Source organism: Pistacia vera, unplaced genomic scaffold (genome assembly GCF_008641045.1).
Source record: "Pistacia vera cultivar Batoury unplaced genomic scaffold, PisVer_v2 Contig142, whole genome shotgun sequence".
NCBI lineage: Eukaryota > Viridiplantae > Streptophyta > Magnoliopsida > Sapindales > Anacardiaceae > Pistacia > Pistacia vera.
The window spans coordinates 1,089,899-1,106,339 of NW_022195489.1; the positions used below are offsets into that span (position 1 = coordinate 1,089,899).

Genomic DNA, 16,441 nt, shown 5'->3' on the forward strand with positions numbered 1-16,441 from the left:
TATTTCCTTGTGTATAATTTCTATTTAGAAGTGCAGGCATGATAGTGAATTCAACCATGAGAACAACTTTGATTGCTTTGCGTGATTAATTTCTTATGTTAGAGAATGAAAGTCACACCCATATGACACGTTTAATATTCTGTGTAAACAGGTATGTGATTTAATTAACCACACGACGGGTTTAATGTCTATAATCTTCTTTATTGATGTGACATGTCAAGTGTATGGAGACATGGTGGGTCATTTTATTTTACTATCAAAAGGAGAACAAACTTAATTTCCAACACGCATTTGTCAGCAAGACTTGAAGAACAAGGGTCAACTACTTTGAGTTTGGCCGACGCAAAGTTATAACCAAAGTAATTTCCTGGAAACACACAGAATTTATTCGATATAGAATTCTAAAACGATTTTTCATTTATAAAAAAAAAATATTATAAGAATACTTCTGATTAAAATGACTTGAAATATTTTCAAAATGTTACAATCTTAATAATTATTATGAAATAAAATAAATTTTCAACTCTTTTTTATATTTTTGATTAAAAAAACAGTTTTTAAATATTGTACGAAATGAATCTCCAAAAATGTTAAAAAATTATTTTTGAATTCTCACCAAAGGGACCCTGTGCAATAGCAGAGAGTTCCACTATATATCCAACGTTTCACCCTCATTTCCTTATGTATAATTTCCATTTAGAAGTGCATCCATCCATCCATGATAGTGAATTCAACCATGAGAGCAACAACTTTCATTGTCGTTTTGCTTGCCATAGCAGCCACTGAAACTAGCTTCTGCAATGGAAGTTCTGATGTGGGTTGCATTGAAACTGAGCGACAAGCACTTCTTAAGTTCAAGCGAGGTCTCGAAGATGGTTCTTCCAACGGTCTTGCCTCTTGGAATAGCAGTGATAGAGACTGTTGTCAGTGGGCTGGTGTTGTCTGTGACAACTTTACAGGCCATATCCTGAAACTTCAACTGCAGGACTCGATGTTGGTTGGTAAGATAAGTCCTTCTTTGCTTGATTTTAAGCATTTGATTTACTTGGACTTAGGCAGTAATGACTTTAGTCAAGAAGTTGAGGTTCCAACATTTCTTGGCTCTTTGAGGAACTTGAGATATCTTAATCTCTGTCAAACTGGATTTCTAGGGAGGGTTCCTCACGAATTTGGAAATCTCTCCAATTTGCAGTATCTTGACCTCAGTCATAATCTTCTTCAAGGTCCAATCCCTCATGGACTTCAAAATTTGAGTTCTCTTAAACATCTTGATTTATCTGGTAACTTTTTCAACTCTTCAATACCCAATTGGTTGAATAAATTTACCCATCTTGAGTACCTTTCACTAAGTTCACCGTACCTTTCACAAAGTTCACCTCCCAATAGCTTGCAAGGTCCGATTCCAAAATCATTTGGAGGACTCTGCAATTTGAGGTTCATTTCTTTGTCAAATTTCAATTTGAGTCAAGATATATCCGAAATCTTAAATATTTTTTCAGGATGTATTTCAAATAAGCTAGAGTCATTGCTTTTGGGGGGGACTCGTCTTTTTGGTCATCTGAACAATCAGTTCGGGCAATATAAAAATTTGGGCTCTCTTTCTCTAACGCTGAACTCCATCTCTGGTCTCATTCCGTCATCTTTAGGAGAATTGTCATCCTTGGAAGTTCTTGATCTTTCAAATAACGAATTGAACGGTTCTATTCCATCCTCTTTAGGGGCACTTTCGTTCTTGAAAGATTTAGATTTTTCAGGTAACAAACTGAATGGTCCAGTTCCACCATCTTTAGGTGAACTTTCATCCTTGGAAGTTTTAAATCTTTATGATAATGAACTGAATGATCCAGTTCCATCCTCTTTGGGAGCACTTTCATCCTTGGAAGCTTTACATCTTTCAAATAACAAACTGAATGGTCCAATTCCATCCGCTTTAGGAGCACTTTCATCCTTGAAAGATTTAGATCTTTCAAATAACAAACTGAATGGTCAAATTCCATCCTCTTTAGAAGCACTTTCATCCTTGAAAGATTTAGATCTTTCGAATAACAAATTGAATGGTCAGGTTCCTTCATCTTTAGGTGAACTTTCATCCTTGGAAGTTTTACATCTTACAAATAACGAACTGAATGGTTCTATTCCATCCTCTTTCGGAGCACTTTCATCCTTAAAAGATTTAGATCTTTCAAATAACGAACTGAATGGTCCAGTTCCTTCATCTTTAGGAGCACTTTCATCATTGACAGTTTTAGATCTTTCCTGGAACAAATTGAATGGCACACTTCATCCAAGTCATTTTTCCAATCTCACCAGACTTACCCATTTGGTTATATCACAGAACTCAATTGTGTTGAAACTGAATTATGATTGGGTTCCTCCTTTTCAACTTGAAACATTGCGTTTGACATCTTGTCATTTAGAGCCTCAATTTCCATTTTGGTTTCATTCGCTCAAGAATTTAACAGATCTAGATTTATCTAACACAGGAATTGTAGACACCGTTCCCAATTGGTTTTGGAAATTTGCTTCACAATTAACTTTCTTAAATCTTTCTCACAACCAAATCCATGGGGAGATTCCAAGTTCAGTGAAGATTCTAAATTTTGGTGTGATTCCCCATGGATCATCAATCGACTTGAGTTCAAATAATTTTTCAGGTTCTTTGCCTCATATGCCTTCTGGTATAAAAAAACTGGATCTTTCTGATAATGCCTTGTCTGGATCAATTTCTCAATTCTTGTGTCATGTTAATGGGTCAGCCGGAATAACCATTCTACGTCTTAGAGATAATCTTTTGTCAGGAGAACTACCCGATTGTTGGATGAATTGGCCCTCTTTGATTTACTTGAATTTGGAGAATAATAAATTCACTGGCAAACTTCCAGTCTCCCTGGGAACTTTAACTTCCATTGAGTCATTGCATCTTCGCAAAAACAGTCTCTCTGGAACAATTCCAGACTCAATCTTAAATTGTACATGGCTGGAAGTGTTTGATGTTGGTGAAAATGAATTCGTGGGACATGTTCCAATGTGGTTGGGAGAAAGATTTTCAGATATGTTGATTCTCAACCTTCGTTCAAACAAATTTCATGGTCCTTTACCATCACAACTTTGTCACATTACTTCCTTGCAAATTCTGGATATTGCTTACAACAATCTCTCTGGAACTATACCGAGATGTATTAGTAACTTCAGCGCCATGGTGAAAGTGGACTACTTTGCAAGGAACAATATACCATATTTTCTTGATTACATAGGAGGGATTGCTGATTATGAACCACTAAATTTGAAAGGGCAAGGGGCCGAATATGACAACACCCTTAATTTGGTGAGGTTAATTGATCTTTCTAGCAATAATTTCTCTGGAGAGATTCCAACAGAAGTGACAAATCTCAAAGCATTGCAGTCTTTGAATTTATCGCACAACTTTTTTGTTGGAAGAATTCCAGAGAAGATTGGTGTTATGAGATCATTAGAATCCATTGATTTCTCTACAAACCAGTTGTCGGGTGAAATCCCACAAAGTATTTCAGAATTGACTTTCTTGAGTCATTTGAACTTGTCCAATAACAACTTGAAGGGAAAAATTCCTTTAAGCACTCAAATTCAGAGTTTCGATGCATCTTGTTTTGATGGTAATGAACTTTGTGGATCCCCACTTCTTCAGAACTGTACGGAGATTGTTCCAACACCTGATTTTGAAAACAAAGGAGAAAAAGATGGTAATGAAGTGAACTGGTTCTATGTAAGCATGACACTTGGATTTGTGATGGGCTTCTGGAGTTTCATTGGTCCTCTACTCGTCAACAGAAGATGGAGGTACATGTATTGTAGTTTCCTGGATCGCCTTGGCAATAAGCTTTGTAGTGTTGTAAAAAAATGTTGCTAGATATAGATTTATCTTTTGGAGTAGTATGATTTTCTGTACTTTAATCATCAAATGAAGTATTGTAATAAAAGAAGGGACTATCCTTTCTTTGTGCAATAAACAGAGGGACTATACTTTCTTTATGCTTGAAAAGGTTGCAAGCTAATGTGAAACTTGCACATAAATTCTTGATTTTGTTAATCAGTTTTTCATTGGTCATTGAACTCTCGGAGTCTATTGACAGCGACAAAGTTAGAAAAGCACAAAACAAACTGAAAATTTTCATCAAAAATTTGGAAAATATATCATTTAATGTTTATTATAGCTTGCTGATGAAGGTTCAAATATAAAACATGCTAACAATCAGGTCTTTGTTTGGTTGTGGAATTGCTTTTTGTTCATCATCGCAGTGCAGTTAATTAGGTGCGTTGCGTTGTCGAATTGCTGCTTCACACACCACCGAGTGATAGGCAGCGCTGGCCGGTGATGCACATATTACCATAAACCAGGGGCGTAACCCTTCACTATCTATCCCATTTTGTTGAAGAAGAAGTATCGATGAAAGATGATTTTATTTTGTTTGTGTTGTTAATGTGAATTTCCTGGGAGTTCAGTGTGATTTATGCTTGTAACTCCTGGAGTACATGAGTATGAGCAAGGCCTACTTTATAAGTTTAATTCAAATGCAGTGCCAGGATTGTAAAAGTTGATACCGACATTATTTTTTCTATGTATTTTGATCAAATTTTTAATACTTAGTAGTTATTATATACTTAGTGATGTTTTGTTAATTCATCTCCATCTTTTTTTTTTTCTTCTCATCACTACCCTCTTTACAACCTTCATTCCACACAATATAAACTTCCATATTTCATCAAGCTTCCAAATATTACAACACCATTCAAAATATAAACTAACTATTTACAGATATCTAGAACAAGTTAAAGACAGTTAGAAGGTTCAAAACAACCAATTATTTTAACACAGAAAACGAAGACAGCAACACCTGAAGATGAAAGGTCTACCATGTTAGTTTTAGTCTTCCTTGATTTCGACTCATCAACTACCCTTGAGAAAAACTTGTTACTTCATATCGTAAGAAGTCAAAAGTTATCTCCAACCAGCAAATAAAATTCACTTATTTGTTTACTTATTTTCATCTCGGCTTTGTAGCCCTTTAGCTACCCATTATCAGTTATAGGACAATAAAAAAAGACCCCAAAGCAATAATGGAGTTACACTACATATTTCCTTGTGTATAATTTCTATTTAGAAGTGCAGGCATGATAGTGAATTCAACCATGTGAACAACTTTGATTGCTTTTGTGTAGCCAATCGCGGGCATGCATGGCTTTGCGTGATTAATTTCTTATGTTAGAGAATGAAAGTCACACCCATATGACACGTTTAATATTCTGTGTAAACAGATGCGCGATTAATTAACTATGTTAGAGACAGAAAGTCATGTCCACACGACGGGTTTAATGTCTATAATCGTCTTTATTCATGTGATATGTCAAGTGTTTGGAGAAATGGTGGGTCATTTTATTTTACTATCAAAACGAGAACAAACTTAATTTCCAACACGCATTTATCAGCAAGACTTGACTAGCATTTTTTTTTTTTTCAACTTAATTTCAAAATTACAAGTTATATGTTCTGTCACATCTTTCTGAACTCAATTTATATGATAGTGAGGTGATTTTGCAAAGCTCTACCTATACAAACATATATAGTTTTTGTTAATTTTATATCTTGTATTGTATTTGTGGATTACCTAATTAGCCTTGTATTGCCTATATAAGGAACTATTCTCCTTTGTATTTCTTAGTTTTTATGAAATATCAAATTTGGTTTAACCATTGAGAGAATTTTGTGTTCTTGTGTGTATTCTTTATCCAGTCTTGCAGAGATTTGGTGTGAATCAATTCAAGTTGTGGAGAATTCCTTTATGCTTGAAGTGTTTTCTACTTGTCTTAACCCAAAATTGCAAGTAAGTGTGACATTGCCTCCTCTAGTGTATTTGGCCGAATTTAAGCTTGAATTTAGGGCATATTTGTTGTGTTTTTTGTTTGCAAATTGGAAGGAATTGGAACAGTGACCAAGGGTTTCTTCGTCATCGAAAATAGCCCAGATCCGATAAAACCGAGATGGTGCACATCCACTGAGGTGTATTGATGTAATTTCAAAATAATGGTGTTAATTTTATAATTTTAGTAATTTAGGGGTTAAAATAATTTTATTAATTTAGGGTTAAAGGGCATTATAAATTGCCCCCTCACTATCCTAAAAAATGTTAACAATGTTATTTTAAGGGTGGGAATCTAGGAATATGAAACTTGGGTACTAACTTGGGATTTCGTCAACCTTGGGTGGGAATAGTCGTTTACTCTCTCATTGTATATGTCAAGTCTTTGGGATATGTTGTGTCATTTTACTATTAAGAGGAGAACAAATTTAATTTCCAACCGTTTATTTACTTAATTTCAAAACCACTTTGAGTTTTGCCGGTGCAAAGTTATAATCAAAGTAATTTCTGGAAACAACAAATAATTTATTGAATATTGTTAAAAATATTTTTGGTCGAAGTTGAAATATTTCAAAACCTGGTTTTTTTTTTTTTTTTTTTTTAATACCCTCCTAAATACAAAGTTTTGTTCTTGTTCTTGTTCTGTCAGCAGAGGGGAGATGTCTACTTACTTGGCAGATTCGAACAATGAATGCCACCAATAGCATGAGCAAGGTTTATTCAAATGCAGTGCCAGGATTGTAAAAGTTGATAGACATATTTTTTCTATGTATTTTGATCAAATTTAGTACGTATTAGTTATTATATACTTAGTGATGTTTTGTTAATTCATCTCCATCTTTTTTTTTTTTTCTTCTCATCACTACCCTCTTTACAACCTTCATTCCACACAATATAAATTTCCATATTTCATCAAGGCCAAATATTACAACACCATTCAAATATAAACTAACTATTACAGATATCTAGAACAAGTTAAAGACAGTAGAAGGTTCAAAACAACCAATTATTTAATACGAAGAAGACAGCAACACCTGAAGATGAAAGGTCTACCATGTTAGTTTTAGTCTTCCTTTGATTCGACTCATCAACTACTCTGAGAAAAACTTGTTACTCTATATCGTAGAAGTCAAAAGTTATCACCAACCACAAATCAAATTCGCTTATTTTTTTACTTATTTTCATCTTGGCTTTGTAGCCCTTTAGCTACCCATTACAGTTATAGGACAATAAAAAAGACCCCAAAGCAATAGTGGAGTTACACTACATATTTCCTTTGTATATTTCTCTTTAGAATTGCAGGCATGATAGTGAATTCAACCATGAGAACAACTTTGATTGCTTTTGTGTAGCCAATCGCGGCGGGCATGGCTTTGCGTGTTAATTTCTTATGTTGAGATGAAAGTCACACCCATATGACACGTATATTCTGTGTAAACAGGTGCGTGATTAATTAGTATGTTAGAGACAGAAAGTCCATGTCCACACGACGGGTTTAATGTCTATAACTCTTTATTCATGTGATTGTCAAGTGGTAGTTTTTTTTACTATCAAAACGAGAACAAACTTAATTTCCAACACGCATTTGTCAGCAAGACTTGCTATCATGTTTTTTTTTTTTTCCCCTTAATTTCCAAATTACAATTTATTGATCTCTACATCTCTCTCTGAACTCAATTTATATGATAGTGAGGTGATTTTGCAAAGCTCTACTTATACAAATATATGTTTCATTTATGAGAATTGTACAATTTTCACTTAAAAAACATTATCATAATATCTTTTAATTCAATACAGAAAATGAAGTCAGCAAGACTTGAAGAACAAGGGTCTTCCTTGACTTCCACTCCTTAATACTTTGAGTTTGCTGGTGCAAAGTTTAACCAAGTAATTTCGTGGAAACACATAGAATTTGTTCGTATAGAATTCTAAAACGATTTTCTTTATAAAAAAATATAAAAATACTTCTGATTAAAATGACTTGAATATTTTCAAAATGTTTATCTAATAATTATTATGAAATAAATAATTTTCAACCTTTTTTATGTTTTTGATTAAAAAAACAGTTTTTATTATTGTATGAAATGGATCTCCAAAAATGTTAAAAATTATTTTTGAATTCTCACCAAAGGGACCCTGTGCAATAACAGAGTTCCACTATATATCTAATGTTCACCCTCATTTCCTTATGTATAATTTCCATTTAGAAGTGCATCCATCCATCCATGATAGTGAATTCAACCATGAGAGCTACAACTTTCATTGTCCTTTTGCTTGCCATACTGCCACTGAAACTAGCTTCTGCAATGGAAGTTCTGATGTGGTTTGCATTGAAACTGAGCGACAAGCACTTTTAAGGTTCAAGCGAGGTCTCGAAGATCGTTCCAACCGTCTGGCCTCTTGGATTAGAGTGAGGGAGACTGTTGTCAGGGCTGGTGTTGTCTGCGACAACTTACAGGCCAATCCTGGAACTTCACCTCAGGAATCCTTTCAATGCAATTTTTTTCCGATGCACTGATCCGAAGTCGTGTTGGTTGGTAAGATAAGTCCTTCTTTGCTTGATTTTAAGCATTTGATTACTTGGACTTAGGCGGTAATAACTTTAGTCAAGAATTGAGGTTCCAACATTTCTTGGCTCTTTGAGAACTTGAGATATCTTAATCTCTCTCAAACTGGATTTGAAGGAAGGGTTCCTCACGAATTTGGAAATCTCTCCAATTTGCAGTATCTTGACCTCAGTCATAATCTTCTTCAAGGTCCAATCCCTCATGGACTTCAAAATTGAGTGCTCTTAACATATTGATTTTTCTGATAACTATTTCCGCTCTTCAATTCCCAATTGGTTGTATAAATTTAGCCATCTGAGTACCTTCACTAAGTTCATTTGGTCTCAATAGCTTGCAAGGTCCGATTCCAAAATCATTTGGAGGACTCTGCAATTTGAGGTTCATTTCTTTGTCAAATTTCAATTTGAGTCAAGATATATCCGAATCTAAATATTTTTTCAGGATGTATTCAAATAGCTAGAGTCATTGCTTTGGGGGGACTCGTCTTTTTGGTCATCTGAAACATCAGTTCGGCAATATAAAAATTTGGGCTCTCTTTCTCTAACGCTGAACCATTCTGGTCTCATTCCGTCATCTTAGGAGAATGTCATCCTTGGAAGTTCTTGATCTTTCAAATAACAATTGAACGGTTCTATTCCATCCTCTTTAGGGGCACTTTCGTTCTTGAAAGATTTAGATCTTTCAGTAACAAACTGAATGGTCCAGTTCCATCATCTTTGTGAACTTTCATCTTTGGGTTTTAAATCTTATGATAATGAACTGAATGGTCTAGTTCCATCCTCTTTAGGGCACTTTCATCCTTGGAAGATTTGTTCTTTCAAATAACGAATTGAACGGTTTCATTCCATCTTCTTTAGGAGCATTTCATCCTTGGAAGTTTTACATCTTTCAATAACAAATGAATGGTCCAATTCCATACACTTAGGAGCCTTCTACCTTGAAAGATTTGATCTTTCAAATACAAATGAATGGTCCAATTCCATCCTCTTTAGGAGCACTTCATCCTTGAAATTTAGATCTTCAAATAACAAACTGAATGTTCAGTTCCTTCACTTTAGGTGAACTTTCATCCTTGAAGTTTTACATCTTACAAATAACGAACTGAATGGTTCTATTCCATCCTCTTTCGGAGCACTTTCATCCTTAAAAGATTTAGATCTTTCAAATAACAAACTGAATGGTCCAGTCCCTTCATCTTTAGGTGAACTTTCATCCTTAAAAGATTTATCTTTCAATAACGACTGAATGGTCCATTCCTTCATCTTTAGGAGCACTTTCATCATGACATTTTAGATCTTTCCTGGAACAAATTGAATGGCACCTTCATCCAGTCATTTTTCCAATCTCCCGGACTTACCGATTTTGTATATCTCAGACCTCATATGGTTTTGAAACTGAATTCTGATTGGGTTCCCTTTTTCAACTTTATACATTGCTTTTGACATCTTGTCATTTAGAGCCTCAATTTCCATTTTGGTTCATTCACTCAAGAATTTAGATGATCTAGATTTATCTGCACAGGAATTGTGACCGTTCCCAGTTGGTTTTGGAAATTTGCTTCACAATTAACTTCTTAAATCTTCTCAAACACCAATCCAGGGGATCCAAGTTCAGTGAAAATTCCAAATTTTGGTGTGATTCCATTGGATCATCAATCGACTTGAGTTCAAATAATTTTTCAGGTTCTTTGCCTCCTATGTCTTCCGGTATAACTAAACTATCTTTCTGTATATGCCTTGTCTGGATCAATTTCTCAATTCTTTGTCAGTTTGGGTCAGTCCGGATAAAATACCATTCTCCGTCTTAGAGATAATCTTTTATCAGGAGAATTACCCGATGTTGGATGATTGCCCTCTTTGATTTCTTGAATTTGGAAATAATAATCACTGGCAACCTTCCTTCAGTCTCCCTGGGAACGTTAACGGGCCTTAGGTCATTGTATCTGCAAAACAGTCTCTCTGGAACTTCCAGACTCAATCTTAAATTGTACAGAGCGGAAGTATTTGATGTTGGTGAAATGAATTCGTGGGACATGTTCCAATGTGTTGGAGAAAGATTTTCAGATATGGTGATTCTCAACCTTCGTTCAAACAAATTTCATGGTCCTTTACCATCACACACCAGTATTACACATCTAAAGGTTTGAACTCATACTTAGGTGGAAGGAAAACATCAATACCATAATTAATGCATTCTTACAGTAATATAATGTCCTACATTCGTTCATTTTTAAAACTAATCAATAATTGTTTGTATAATAAAGTCTTAGGACTAGGACTAAGGTTCGTTACCGCTTCACTCCTTACTCTTCCAACGAAGATTTCATTTATAAATGTCAAATGAGGCATTAATTTCCCACGTTAGAGAAAGAGACATAATGTGTATAATATTTTCATAGTCATTTGACATGTAAAGTCTGTGTACACATGTTGGATCATTCACTATCAAACTTAATTTCCAACGCGCACTTGTCAGATGACTTTACAAAGATCTGCATATCCAAGCGAGTTTCATTTCCAGGAATAGAATAACTTTTTTTCTTCTAATAATTATTATAAAAACCCTAAAACACTTTTTAAGTTATTATTATTTAAATATGAATTTGCTTTTTAACTTAAAATATTTAAAATTATATAAATTGTCCCCTTCTCAAATACCATTTTTATCCTCACAAAAATGTTAGATCTGATAATCTCCATTAATATTTTGTTCCCTTTTAAGTTATTTTGTAATTTATATTTATTTTTCTTATAATTTTATAAAACATTATCATAAATTGATTGATAATATCCTTTAATGACTTGGAAGAAGAAAAGTCTACCATGATTTCTTGAAAACACACTAGAATTTATTTGATATAGAACAGATCCCACCCAAATAATGGTTTAATGACACTTTTTCACTCACAGACTTTTAAAATATCACTTTATTATTCAAATCTATATTCTGACGGCGAACATAGAGCAAACTCAGTCTAGACTGTTGGGACTTTTGAAGAGAGGAGACCAATGAGAATTCTGGTGGTTATGATTGATCAAAATTTGACTTGGGAGGGCAGTTGTGCAAACCCTAATTACTCAATTGCCAACAATTGGCGTGGTCAGCAGGAGTTGGATTTGGGGGTTTTGGTGAGTGATGATCGGGGAAGAGAATGGTAGTGGTGTGGGTTCACAGCGATGTCGAAATCGAAAATGGAATATAAATTTGGTTAGTAAAGTGGTATTTTAAAAGTCTGTGGGCGCGAAATTGCTATTAAACCATTATTTGGGTGGGAAAAACTCATTTACTCTATACAACATTAAGTAACATTGAAGGGAGACGAGGTCCTTTATTCATTTGATGAGTAAACGACATATTCCCACCCAAGGTTTGATGAAATCCCAAGTTGGTACCACAAGTTCCATTTATTCCAGATTCCCACCCTTAAAGTAACGAAAAATGGTTAGATATAACGGCTCAGGGGTAAATTGGTCATTTCATAGAGGAGGCGCACATTAGCAGATCGCCGCCCCTAACAAAGATCCATTGGCAACATCACCGTCGTCGTTTTTCGCCCTTTTTCGGCTATTCTTCCACCCAAAATCACCCTTGTCACCAACATTCGAACCCTCATCCTCCCCTCTACAAAGCTATACCCTTGACAACCCTTCATCGCTCGCCGATCTCCAGCCACGCCAGTCACCACATGCGACTGATTTTCGTCGGTGTCCACTAGCGAATGGCCACTAAATGGTTGCTGGGACATAGGGGTTTTGTAGATTAGGAGATGCTGGTTGCAGTGGTGACGTCGAATTTGATTTTCGTCGCCGGAATCTACCGGAATCCGACGAAGAACGATGAAAACCTAAGCTTGACGGCACCAGCGATTGGAGGGCCTAATGAGTCGGGAACCAGAGAGGTTTTGGACGACGGATAATAGGGAAGGTGATGGAGGTGATGATATGTTTACAAGTCCTAAAACACTTGTTAATTCGGTTGAATCAAAGAGTCTCATTCCAAGTCCTAAAACACTTGGATTGTGGAATGTGGAAAGCGATGGAGGAAATTCGGCCCAAGCAAGTTCCAAGGGGGGAGAGAGCCCAAGCATTTCAGCCCAAACCATTCCAAGTCCAAGCCCAACAAAGGAAGCTCAAGCCCACCAAGAGAGAAGCCTAATTGTTGAAGTGAACCCATTCGGCCCAAGTCTCATTCCAAAAGGGAAAGCCCCCGTGAACCCTTATTGGATCCATTTGCAAGATCCTCAAGGCCCAAACTCTTACACCCTTATTAGTAGACTTGATTAGAATCATTGATCAAGCTTTGAGCTAATAAAGTGAGCTTTTTCAACTAATGGGGTGGTTAAGACATGGATCCTAGAATAAGGGGATCATGTCCCTTTTGCATTAAATAGGTATGGTCTTGTTTTTTTGAATGAATGGCTTGTAATTTTTGTGTACTATTGTTAATTTTTATATCTTGTATTGTATTGTGGATTACCTAATTAGCCTTGTAATTGCCTATATAAAGGCAACTATTCTCCTTTGTAATTCTTAGTTTTTTATGAATATCAAAATTTGGTTTAACCATTGAGAGATCTTGTGTTCTTGTTGTGTATTCTTTATCCAAGTCTTGGCAAGGAGATTTGGTGGTGAATCAATTCAAGTTGGTGGAATTCCTTTATCTTGAAGTGTTTTTTCCTACTTGTCTTAAACCCAAAATTGCAAGTAAGTGTGACATTCTCCTCTAGTGTATTTGCCGAATTTAAGCTGAATTTAGGGCATATTTTGTTTGTGTTTTGTTTGTTGCAAATTGGAAGGAATTGGACAAGTGACCAAGGGTTTTTCGTCGCAATCGAAAATAGCCCAGATCCGATAAAACCGAGACTGTGCACATCACTGAGAGTGTATTGAGTATTTCAAAATAGATGGTTAATTTTATAATTTAGTAATTTAGGGGTAAAATAATAATTTATTAATTTAGGGTTAAGGGCATTATGAATGCCACCCTCACTATCCTAAAAAATGTTACATGTGATTTTAAGGGTGGAACTCTAGAAAATGAACTTGGTGTACTAACTTGGGATTTCGTCAAACCTTGGTGGGAATGTTCGTTTACTCTTCATTTGATATGTCAAGTCTTTGGGAATGTTTGGTCATTTTACTATTAGAGGAGAACAAATTTATTTCCAACCGTTTATTTACTTAATTTCAAAACCTTTGAGTTTTGCCGGTGCAAAGTTATAATCAAAGTAATTTGCTGGAAACACACAAATAATTTATTTGAATATGTTATGAAATATTTTTGGTCGAAGTTGAAATATTTCAAAACCTGGTTTTTTTTTTTTTTAATACCTCCTAAATACAAAGTGTTGTTCTTGTTCTTGTTCTGTCAGCAGAGGGGAGATTGTCTACTTACTTGGGCAGATTCAGAACAATGAATGCCACCAATACAGGCAAGGTTTAATTCAAATGCAGTGCCAGGATTGTAAAAGTTGATAGACTTATTTTTTTTCTATGTATTTTGATCAAATTTTAGTACTGTATTAGTTATTAATACTTATGATGTTTTTGTTAATTCATCTCCACTTCTTTTTTTTTCTTCTCATCACTAACCTCTTTACAACCTTCATTCCACACAATATAAATTTCCTATTTCATCAAGGTTCCAAATATTACAACACCATTCAAATATAAACGAACTATTTACAGATATCTAACATTTAAAGACATTAGAAGTTTCAAAACAACCAATTATTTTAAAATCAAACGAGACAGCACACCTGAGATGAAAGGTCTACTACCATGTTAGTTTTAGTCTCCTTGATTCGACTCATCAACTACTCTTGAGAAAACTTGTTACTTCTATCGTAAAAGTCAAAAGTTATCACCACCAACAATCAAATTCGCTTATTTTGTTTACTTATTTTCATCTTGCTTTGTTCCCTTTAGCTACCCTTATCATTATAGGACATAAAAAAAGACCCCAAGCAATAGTGGAGTTACACTACATATTCCTCTTGTATAATTTCTCTTTGAAGTGCAGGCATGATAGTGAATTCAACCATGAGAACAACTTTGATTGCTTTGTGTAGCCAATCGCGGGCGGGCATGGCTTTGCGTGATTAATTTCTTATGTTAGATGAATAGAAAGTACAGCACACCCATATGACACGTTTAGTATTCTGTGTAAACAGGTGCGTGATTAATTAAGTATGTTAGAGACAGAAAGTCATGTCCACACGACGGGTTTAATGTCTATAAACTTCTTTATTTCATGTGATATGTCAAGTGGTAGTCATTTTATTTTACTATCAAAACAGAACAAACTTAATTTCAACACGCATTTGTCAGCAAGACTGACTATCATGTTTTTTTTTTTTTTTTCCCCTTAATTTCCAAATTACAGTATATGATCTCTCACATATCTCTCTGAACTCATTTATATGATAGTGAGGTGATTTTGCAAAGCTCTACTATACAAACTATATAGTTTTCATTTATGAGAATTGTACAATTTTCACTTAAAAAACATTATCATAATATCTTTTAATTCAATACAGAAATGAAGTCAGCAAGACTTAAGAACAAGGGTCTTCCTTGACTTCCACTCCTTAAATACTTTGAGTTTGCTGGTGGCAAAGTTATCCCAAGTAATTTCGTGGAACACACATAGAATTGTTCGATATAGATTCTAAAACGATTTTCATTTATAAAAAAAAATATTATAAAATACTTCTGATTAAAATGACTTGAAATATTTTCAAAATGTTATAATCTTAATAATTATTATGAAATAAAATAAATTTTCAACTCTTTTTTATGTTTTTGATTAAAAAACAGTTTTTAAATATTGTATGTGGATCTCCAAAAGTTAAAAATTATTTTTGATTTTCTCACCAAGGGACCCTGTGCAATAACAGAAGTTTCCACTATACTAATGTTCACCCTCATTTCCTTATGTATAATTCCATTTAGAAGTGCATCCTCCATCCATGATATGTGAATTCACCATGAGAGCTACAACTTTCATTGTCCTTTTGCTTGCCATACTGCCACTGAAACTAGCTTCTGCAATGGAAGTTCTGATGTGGTTGCATTGAAACTGAGCGACAAGCACTTTTAAGGTTCAAGCGAGGTCTCGAAGATCGTTCCAACCGTCTTGCCTCTTGGATTAGTAGTGATGGAGACTGTTGTCAGTGGGCTGGTGTTGTCTCCGACACTTACCGGCCATATCCTGGAACTTCACCTCAGGAATCCTTTCAATGCAATTTTTTTTCCTCGATGCAGCTGATCCGAAGTCGATGTTGGTTGGTAAGATAAGTCCTTCTTTGCTTGATTTTAAGCATTTGATTTACTTGGACTTAGGCGGTAATAACTTTAGTCAAGAATTTGAGGTTCCAACATTTCTTGGCTCTTTGAGGAACTTGAGTATCTTAATCTCTCTCAAACTGGTTTGAAGGAAGGGTTCCTCACGAATTTGGAATCTCTCCAATTTGCAGTATCTTGACCTCAGTCATAATCTTCTTCAAGGTCCATCCCATGGACTTCAAAATTTGAGTGCTCTTAAACATATTGATTTATCGTGATAACTATTTCCGCTCTTCAATTCCCAATTGGTTGTATAAATTTAGCCATCTTGAGTACCTTCACTAAGTTCATTTGGTCTCAATAGCTGCAAGGTCCGATTCCAAATCATTTGGAGGACTCTGCAATTTGAGGTTCATTTCTTTGTCAAATTTCAATTTGAGTCAAGTATATCCGAAATCTAAATATTTTTTCAGGATGTATTCAAATAAGCTAGATCATTGCTTTTGGGGGGACTCGTCTTTTTGGTCATCTGAACAACAGTTCGGGCAATATAAAAATTTGGGCTCTCTTTCTCTAACGCTGAACTCCATCTCTGGTCTCATTCCGTCATCTTTAGGAGAATTGTCATCCTTGGAAGTTCTTGATCTTTCAAATACGAATTGAACGTTTCTATTCCATCCTCTTTAGGGCACTT

General features: G+C 35.0%; 1 protein-coding gene across 1 annotated transcript; it reads left to right on the top strand.

Annotated features, from left to right (window-relative positions):
- The first annotated feature begins 736 nt into the window (after positions 1–736).
- On the top strand, positions 737–3,886 carry LOC116123387 (receptor-like protein EIX1). The gene has a single exon (XM_031409161.1). It carries the CDS (start codon positions 737–739, stop codon positions 3,884–3,886), a length of 3,150 nt encoding a protein of 1,049 aa, XP_031265021.1.
- Positions 3,887–16,441: the final 12,555 nt, after the last annotated feature.

What these genes read in the sequence shown, in the direction of transcription:
- LOC116123387 (XM_031409161.1), top strand. Translation starts at nt 737, where the DNA reads ATGAGAGCAACAACTTTCATTGTCGTTTTGCTTGCCATAGCAGCCACT.